Source organism: Octopus bimaculoides, chromosome 26 (genome assembly GCF_046866305.1).
Source record: "Octopus bimaculoides isolate indiv1 chromosome 26, ASM4686630v1, whole genome shotgun sequence".
Taxonomy (NCBI): Eukaryota; Metazoa; Mollusca; class Cephalopoda; order Octopoda; family Octopodidae; genus Octopus; species Octopus bimaculoides.
The window spans coordinates 22,683,640-22,693,639 of NC_142953.1; the positions used below are offsets into that span (position 1 = coordinate 22,683,640).

Here is a 10,000-nt window from a genome sequence, read left to right on the forward strand (position 1 = left end):
AGTAGCGGAACATTTTTATGGCCTACATCAATGAAATTCAAAGGTTATTTTCGAGTGTGCTTAATATTTGTTTTAGGGGTTGTCTATGTGGATATTCCAAGGGATCGATATTTCGACTATATCAACATAATATAATTGAATTCCTAATATTCTTTACTATTTTCATTAAGTATTTTCCTTAAATATCTCTTTATTTAAAAAAAAAAATGACACAAAAGAGCGAAGGAATTATTGTTTTTAAATCAAGAAATATTTTATTAATTCTACTTTTTAATTTTAATTTAGATATTTATATGATGGGGGTCGATAAGTTATCAATGGTTCCATGAAGGGATCAATGATACAAGAATTTTACTGTATTCTAACAGGTTTAGAAATTAATGATACAATGAAGTAATGATAGAGCAATTATAATAAAACAGACTAACTATGCCTTTTTGTATATTGAGGCATGACCTACCACTGCGATCTCTGTGTGTGACAATCTGAAGTGAATCTAAGCAAAATTCTGTGTATTTTATACACGTGAGATTTTGACTCTATATCTTCAGGAGGAGTTACCTCAATCCTTTCTATATTAACCAAAATGCAGTAATTTGACAAATATATTTTTTGAACCCGTTGAAGACACACAAGATGTCGAAATATCGTTCACTAGATAACAATGGCACTCTTCTTTTAATTTTGGTAATAATAATAATAATAATAATAATAATAATAATAATAATAATAATAATAATTCTTTTGTAATTTTTTGGGTTCAAGGCCAGTAACTGGGGGAAGGGGTTAAGGTGAGCTCCTCAACCCCAGTCCTTGACTGATACTTAATTTCATCGACCCTGGAAGAGATAAAAAAGTAAAGTTATCTGTTAACTTAATAGGTGAAGGAGTGGCTGTGTGGTAAGTAGCTTGCTTACCAACCACATGGCACTTTGGGCAAGTGTCTTCTACTATAGCCTCGGGCCAACCAAAGCCTTGTGAATGGATTTGGTAGACGGAAACTGAAAGAAGCCCGTCATATATGTGTGTGTGTGTGTGCGTTTGTCCCCCCGAACATCACTTGACAACCGATGCTATTGTGTTTACATCCCCGTAACTTAGCGGTTCGGTAAAAGAGAGACCGATAGAATAAGTACTGGGTTACAATGAATAAGTCCTGGGGTCAATTTGCTCGACTAAAGGCGGTGCTCCAGCATGGCCTCAGTCAAATGACTGAAACAAGTAAAAGAGTAGAGAGTAAAAGAGTTTTGGAATTTGAACTTAGAATGCTATGCATCAGAAGAAACACTGCAAAGCGTTTTCCCCAGCACTCTAACGGTTCCGCCAACTCACCACCATTTTCCCAATAATATACCAGGTTATCTTTTGTATTTATTAATTCATTTCACTATTTCTTTCCAGAGCCACAAAATGTTGGCACAGACAGAGCAGCAGGCAAGTGGATCTGAAGAACAGAGCATGTCAACTCATCTCTCATCACAAAATCTATACAGTGAGTACACATTGGGAAAAATTGAATAACAATATAACAACAACACCATTAATAATGATAATAATAATAATAATAATAATAATGATAATGATAATAATAATAATAATAATAATAATATGAGAAGTATAGAAAAAATAGCATTATTCTGTGTTTGAGAATAAATTATTTCTTGTTTGTTTTCACTGTCCTGTTTCATCATCATCGTTTAACGTCCGCTTTCCATGCTAGCATGGGTTGGACGATTTGACTGAGGACTGGTGGACCAGGTGGCTACACCAGGCTCCAATCTGATTTGGCAGAGTTTCTATAGATGGATGCCCTTCCTAACGCCAACTACTCCGAGAGTGTAGTGGGTGCTTTTACGTGTCACCTGCACGAAGGCCAGTCAGGCAGTACTGGCAACAGCCACGCTCAAAATGGTGTATTTTATGTGCCACCCGCACAAGAGCCAGTCCAGGGGCACTGGCAACGATCTCGCTCGAAAATCCTACGAAGGCCAGTCAGGCAGTGTTACCTATTTTGATCCCCCGCAAAACCCCAAATTTTATTTAATTTGCTTTGCGGGAGCAACTGTTTTATCGAAAGCGTATATTATTGTTAAATGCTGGAAATACGGGACTAGAAAAACAGTCAACAACTGATGGGGAGGGTCGTTCTTTATGTTGTTTGTTTTGTTTTCCATTTGTGTCTTTCGTTGTTCGAAAGAATAGTTCATGTTCCATGTACTCGTTCTTCGTAGTTTTTTGTTGTACACGTTTCATGACATCCTGTGCCCACATATGCGTATATATATATATATATATATATATATATATATATATATACACATAATTTTTCACGTCTGGCCACATGGCCTTTTCCGTTTGTTTTCCTGTCTTGTTTTTTGTCCGCCACTACATTCCTCCATGGCACAGGTTTAATTTGTGTATACAAATTTAATTTGCGGTCCATGGGAAGAGCCGTTTTAACGATGCGTCCTGCCCAACTCTTCGAAACGCAGTTGTTAAAAACGGGGGTAGCTGATGAAGGAAAATGTTCTCTATGTGGCTTGTGTATTTTCTGTACTCTGGTTATTATTTCTTGTCTACGTTTTGTTTGCAATGTCCTGTACTCAGATATGCACCTATATATACAGGTAGACGTAGGTATGCACACACCTGTACGTATATATGCATATACTCATTTATTATTTGCTTATATATATATATATATATATATATATATATATATATATATATATATATATATATGTATATATATATATATATGTATAAATGTAAGTATGTACATACACGTATGTATATATGCATGTATATATATACATTATTTATATTATGTGATTGAACGCCACGCATCCTCTTCCAAGTAAGTTTTATATATCTATATATAGTGAAGGTGCGTGGCTTAGTGGCTAGGGCATTCAGCTCATGAGCGTAAGGTTGTGAGTTCAATTCCCCACACACATAATATATATATATATATATATATATATATATATGTATATGCACACACTCTCACATGTGTGTTTGTGTGTGTGTATGTGTACATATATGCAAATATATATATATATGCATACACACACACATGCACACATATTTAAACACTGGAATTGGTAATGTATTGAAGAGCTAAATTCTCTGTTTTGTAGACGTCCAGAATATTCTTTGTGTGGAAGCAGAGATTTGTAAAGAGATGTGAAGACCGGAATAATTACATGGAACTGGTTGAAAGGAAGGTGGTGGTGATTGTGAGATATTGGCGGCGAAAAGCTCAAAGAACACGTGGCGAGATGTTGAAGTCTGTCTTACTGAAAAGGAAGGTAAAAAAGAGTGACCTTTTGGTATTGTGATGACAACAGGGGTATATGTATATTCCGGGTGTGCTAGGTTTGGGTTTGCACACCCATCGGAAATAGCAAATTCATTATGAATAATTAACCTTGCTCGTTAATTTAATTACAAGTCTTAATGGGAAAGTTTTGTTGTACCCCGGATTGAAATTTGGTGGCACTGGGTGTGCCAGCACCCCCAACGCAACAACCACCTTGTGTCACTGGGGACGAGTTGCCATCATCATCATCATCGTCATTGGTATTATTACCACCATCAGAAACCACCACCACCACCACCACCACCACTACCACCATCAGCAATACCAACACCTTCATCACCACCATCACCACCACCACCACCAACAACATCAACACTAACCACTCCTTCACCATCATCACCACCATCATCATGAACATCATCATCATCGTCTTTATCATTGTCATTATCGTCGTTTTCATCATCATCATCATCATTGTCATCGTCATTATTATTGTCATCATTACAGTTGTCGTCATCACCATCGTCATCATTTTCATCGATTTCATTATCATCATCCGCATCATCATCATCACTATTATGATCACCACCACCATCACCTACCCCTACCATTACCATCATTGTTGTCGTTGTCATGGCCATCATCACCATCATCGTCACCATCATCATTGCCATCATTAATCATCAGTGCTCAACGTCTGTTTTCTATGCTGGCATGGGTTGGGTGAGTTGACAAGACCCGACTCTCCTAAGGGCTTCTTTGTCGATCTCCATTGTCTGCTTCGGCCATGTTTCTACAGACTGGATGCTCTTCCTAATGCCAGCCACTTTATAGAGTGGACTTGGTGCCCTCTTTCATAACGCCAACACCAGTAGGGTCACCAAGTAACACGCATGACCAGACCAGATCCCTTCACAGAGTGTGTGTGAGTGGGGGGATGGGTGGGGGTGCAGTATTGAGGGAGGTGGCATTTTGCCTGGTCTGCTATTATCTTTTATCTTTTTACTCATTCCAATCATTAGACTGTAACCATGCTGGAGCACCACCTCGAATGAATCAACACCAGGACTTCTTTGCTTTCTTTTAAGCCTGGTACTTATTCTATTAGATCCCCTTTGCCTGACTGCTAAGTTATAAGGATGTAAATACACCAGCACCAGTTGTAAAGCGGTGAGGAGACACACACACACATACACACAATGGGCTTCTTTCAGTTTCTATTTACCAAATAACTCACAAGGCTTTGGTCATTTCCTGACTATAGTAGAAGATACTTGCTCAAGGTGTCACGAAGTGGAACTGAACCCAGAACCATGTGGTTGGGAAGCAAGCTTCTTTATTTCATAAATATTTGCCATAAAGGCATTCTAAATAAATGCGTCCTTTTAAATCCTAGCCAGCCTCATGGGCCTGGTTTCCCGGTTTCTATGGTGTATGTGTTCCCCAGATGGACGGGATGCCAGTCCATCACAGCATCACTCATTTTAGCCAGCAGAGTTGACTGGAGCAACGTGAAATGAAGTGTTTTGCTCAAGAACACAACGCGTCGCCCGGTCCAGGAATCGAAACCACAATCTTATGATCATGATGCCTGCGCCCTGCACACACCCACTCCTGTGCCCTGTACACACCCACTCCTGTGCCCTGTACACACCCACTCCTGTGCCCTTAAAGAACCTAATTTAAAAGATTCCTCTAATTAAATTTCCATTCTTGTTTCCCTCGTGTTTCTGTTCAGGTCAGAAGCTGTTTTGCTCAGTGGAAGAAGCATTTTGCAGCATTGGAAGAACTCCAGCAGCAGCTGTGGATTTTTACATCGTGGAAGAATCGGAGAATACAGTTTACCATTCTGAATCAGTGGAAGACTGCTCTTCTAAACAACACAGCCGACAGAACCTATCAGAACAACTGGACTGCCAAAATATTTAATGCCTGGAAAAAATGGAGTAAAGGTATGTTGTTCTTTTTCTCTTTTATTGGTTTTAGTCATTGGACTGTGGCGGCCATGCTGTAGCAGTTTCTCTATGGTTTTAGTGTTGATCACATCACACCCCATCCAGTAATTATTTCAGTCTGGTACCTCTTTTCGTCGATGTCTGGTTGTACAGGTTATCCAGAAATTACGTTTACAATTTGAAAAATTCAGAAAAAAACAGGGTTAACTCAGTGGGCTACATGCAACCAATGAAGCCCGCATGGGAGGCTTCTGATGGAGGAATTCCAACCGCGTTTCATGGTTTGCTACCTCAACAGCTCCTTTATAGGATCCAGTGACTAAAGACATCATCAGGAGGAACCACGTCCGGTTTCGGCCCCTACTCCTCTACCGTTTTGACGTGGCGGGGCCCCTTCTTTCGGAGGTGTCTTCAGCTCTGGTGTTGAGTGCATTTCTTCTTTTCGTTGGTTTCTTTGATGCAGTGTCAACAAGTGTCAGCGGGCATCTGACTATCCTGCCAAATTTCCCATTAAACACTCGCTGCTAAGCTCCAGCAGCCAGCACCAGCTAGTTGTTATGTGACACTGTCTAAACTTCAATTGACCAATAGAGGGGAAGGGTACGTAATCTTATCCCGCACATTCTCTAAACTTGCCTTCCAACAGCGTCGTGTTAGTTTCAGTCCCAGCAGCCAGAGCCGACCAGCTGTTTGGTGGTACAAGCCTTTGAACCAGGAGGAGGGGGTGCCATGAACAAGACCGCTACCTGTCAATTAGCAATGCTGCTTAATAAAACCTTATTAATTTGCCTGTTTTCCAATAGACTCTGCTGAATTATCCCTTTTTTTCTTCTTCTGAATTTTTCAAATTGTAATGGTAATTTATGGGCACCCTGTACATCTCTCCATTTTCTCCACCAACTATTTCTGGAAAGGCTCTGGGTATAGAGTTCGCAGGCACCTCATTCGTAAGGTCATATCAGAAGAAACCAACACTTGATTTTTCTGGCTGAATTCCCAAGCACGACTAACTGAGATTATGGATGTTATCCAACCATCTCGTTCTTGTTTTAGCTCTGCCTCTCCTGCCAGTTGTCTCAGCTTAAACAATCCGTTTTGCGATTCTTTCCAGTGCCATTTCTAATCACAGATCAGTAGAACCGGAGCTGTAACCTCTCAGTATGAATAAGGCAACCCAAAACATCAATATGAAGAAGGTTCCAAAGAACAACCAAACTGAGTCATCCATTGCTTGATTTAAAAAGGGATGTGTTTGGTTTTTAGCCAGAGGAGTTTGTTTGAAACATATACAGGTCATTGTCGACTTACAAGCACAATTGGTTCTGACTGACTGGTTGTAAGTCGATTTGGTCGTAAGTCGGCCTATAGGCCTACATAGCTTTGTTTTATATTTTTACATTCTTAAGGTACATTCTTAGTAAAAGTCACACACAGCATTCTGTATTTATACTATTACACTGGCGTTAGTCAAAAATTTTGGACACTCAAACAGTTGTCTTATAAACAAATACAAATTTGTCTCAATGTCTTTGCGACAGGATAGTCATCCAACAGTCGTGATCGATAACCAAACCTAGAGGAAGCATTTGTTAGCTGACTTCATCCGTAGATGGAAATTAAACCCATTAGATTTCAACTGGGCTATTTATTATTGCTGCCGGGAGCTGGCACGCCAATCGTCATAAAGTTGTTTGGTCATAAGTTGAATAGGTCGTAAGTTGACGACGACTTGTATTGCAGTCTCTACCCAATGCCGTTATAATCAGAAATAACCTGGCAATTTGTTCTTGGAGAATAAGATGGGAATACAAAGGATGTAGTTGCATATAAGTAAAGTAAATTTTGTTTGGGATTTTTTTTTATAGATTCACTGCTACGAAGAAAAAATTTCAATAATTTTGAAGCTGTACGACAAAAAAGACAGATGAAAGCGTCATTCAATTATTGGAGGACATCTTGGAGAAATTCTCAGATAAGTAGAAAATGGTTCTGCCAACATTTGAAATTAAGGTTTGTAATTACGAACAACTTGTATCTTCAATTAACCTTTTAAATCATCTTTAATCCATATAATGATGTATGTTTTTATTTTTAACGTGCTCCTATTCGCTATAACCTGAAAGGCATTTGCTGGGGGATTTTGTGTTTGCATTGGAGAGAAAATTTCTTTCTACATAGACTTTGTGTGTGAAGACATATCGAACCGAGCTCCAAATGATGTTAGTGGACTGCTAGTCACCAGTGCTTTGTCAGCAAGAATCGAAATAAAGATGTGTTCATTTATTTTTAACACACGTCTGTATGCTAGAACACTGGTTCCCAAAGTGGTTGGTGGAAATACTGTGAAATACTGTTGTTTTGAATTTGCTCCAGAAATAGGTCTATGTCTGTGATGGTGAGTGGTAGAGGTGTTGGAGGCACTAGGAATGTGGCCTTAGAACCAAGGGGGCGGAAGCCTGAAAAAGTTTGGGAACCACTGCACTAGAACATGAAAGCATTCATTGAAGGGTTTTTCCTTGGAGAAAAAATTTTGTCTCTATGGACTTGCAGATAAAAATAGATTGAGCTGAGTTAGCAGACTACCAGACTCAAAGTTTCAGTGTGATTTCACTTCATCAGGGGCAAATATTTAGTGGGTGCATGAAATCATAATTGTTATTATTGTTGTTGCTTAACACCAGGCCATCCTGATTGGGTAGACCTGGGTTCAAAGGTTTTCTAGCTGCCCATAGGCTTTCTCAATCAGGGTTGACTTTCTGTTAAGAAACAATGATTTGGCACCATCCAGGTGCTTGAATGAGGCAATGTGCCTAACCAAGCATGAAAGTCCTGAGTTGTAAAAAAGGTAAGAGGTTTAGTGCCTCATTTTTGTAAGGACGTAAAGTCCATCTGTGTAAAACGTAAGAGGCTTAGTGCCTCATTTGAAAGGACCTTGTGAACTAAAGTAAGAGGTTTATAGCCTCATTGTTTATAAAAGAAGAAAAAAAGAACAATGTTTTAGAAAAGCATCGATTGGCAGGCGTCAATTGCTTCTCTCATCAATACCATCATTTTGATCATCATTCATTTCATTTGTGTTATTGTCCAAGCCGCACTGCTTCTTGCCTTATGGCAAATTTTATGAAATAAAGAACCCCCCCCCCCCTTACCTTAATCCAAGAAAATCAACACTGTCAATAACTTTCTGTTTTCTGTTAAAAAATTAGGTCATTTGAAGTTTGGTGGTGCTACGTCAGCCGGGAAAACCAACTCAGAGTCCAACTAAACAAACTTACATGTTCAGTGAAAAGAAGATGCTTGTATACCAGTTATATAAGGTGGAAAGACAAGACTGTAAGTCGTACGGCTGAACGGACCCGAATACAACACCATGCCGACATGGCCAAATTTCACTTTACACGACGACTTTGGTGAGTTTTTAGATATTTACAAACACATGTATAATGTAGTGAGTTTAAAATGATTTACTACAGTTGGCCATATGTTTCATTCTATGAGAACTATGGCAATCTGCAATAAATCATTTGTATTTTAATTCCATATAATGCAAAATCGTGAAGCGTGGCCTGGTTTTTGGGTGTTACACACACAATCGCTAGATAGTGGTTTCAATTCCCAGGCCACTCATTATGTTCTTGCGTTAAATATTTCATTTAACATTGCTCCAGTCCTCCTTTTCATCAGTGGGGAATGTTGGCTTATCACCTAGCAAGCAGGGTGGCGTGTTTTGAAGGCTAAAACAATGCAAAGTGCATTGTGACTAGCGATGTGTAATGACGTCTGATAGTCTGGTCGGTCACCTGGTCACGTAATAATGCCAAATATTATTTTTGATGTCCAAAATCCACTTTGAGCACTTCATCAAATCATAAAATACTTACTATTCGTATACAGCTGCTATTTCGATTTGACTGAGTCTCTTCAGAACGAAGTAAGTAATAGCTCATCAATTGCATTCTGTTATTTCATCATGGAACGAAAAAGAGAAGGGAAAGGGGGAGGACGAAGGATGGGGCAAGATGGAAGGGGATGGAGAAGAGAAAAGGTTTTGGCAAAGAAAAATGTAGAAAACACATCTTAAGAAGGCATTTCCACAGGAAGAAGCCATTTGTGTGTGTGTGTGTGCGTTTGTATGTATATGTGTGTGTATGTATGTGTGTGTATATATATGAGTATGTATGTGTGTGTATATATGCGTATGTGTGTGCATATATGTGTGTGTATGTGTGCATATGTGTGTGCGTGTTGTGTGCATGAGAGAGAGAGTGACAGGCAGACATATAGACAGAGAGAGAGGGAAGGAGAGTGTGTGTGTGTGCGCACGTGTCTGTGTGTGTGTGTGCGCATGTGTGTCTGTGTGTGTGTGCACACGTGTGTCTGTGTGTGTGTGCGCACGTGTGTCTGTGTGTGTGTGGATTCATAGTTCATTGTTGGATGTAAAGAGATATGTCTTTCGTCTTTTACTTTTTACCGGTTTCAATCATTAGAGTACAGCCATATTGGGGCATCGCCTTCAAGAATTATGAGTTGAACGAATTAACCACAGTACTTGTGCTTTTAAGCTCAGTACTTGAGTCTTTAGCACTTATTTTGACAGTGCTGAGTTTAAACTCAAAACAGGTATGAAACAAGCTATGGTCAAGTATCTAAAATGATGGTCATTTGTCTACATTGTATATTCCACTTGGTCTTTTGCAGAGAACTGTAAACATTCACGTGTGGA

The 10,000-nt window shown here is 39.3% G+C and overlaps 1 protein-coding gene across 1 annotated transcript in view; it reads left to right on the top strand.

Annotated features, from left to right (window-relative positions):
* Positions 1 to 10,000, top strand: part of LOC106878627 (uncharacterized) — a 76,629-nt gene that overhangs the window by 59,698 nt on the left and 6,931 nt on the right. Inside the window, exons 24-28 of the mRNA XM_089342955.1 lie at positions 1,402 to 1,492; positions 3,141 to 3,311; positions 5,061 to 5,274; positions 7,143 to 7,287; positions 8,484 to 8,687. Of these exons, the coding sequence (XP_089199081.1) occupies positions 1,402 to 1,492; positions 3,141 to 3,311; positions 5,061 to 5,274; positions 7,143 to 7,287; positions 8,484 to 8,687 (825 nt within the window). The remainder of the gene's footprint in view (positions 1 to 1,401; positions 1,493 to 3,140; positions 3,312 to 5,060; positions 5,275 to 7,142; positions 7,288 to 8,483; positions 8,688 to 10,000) is intronic.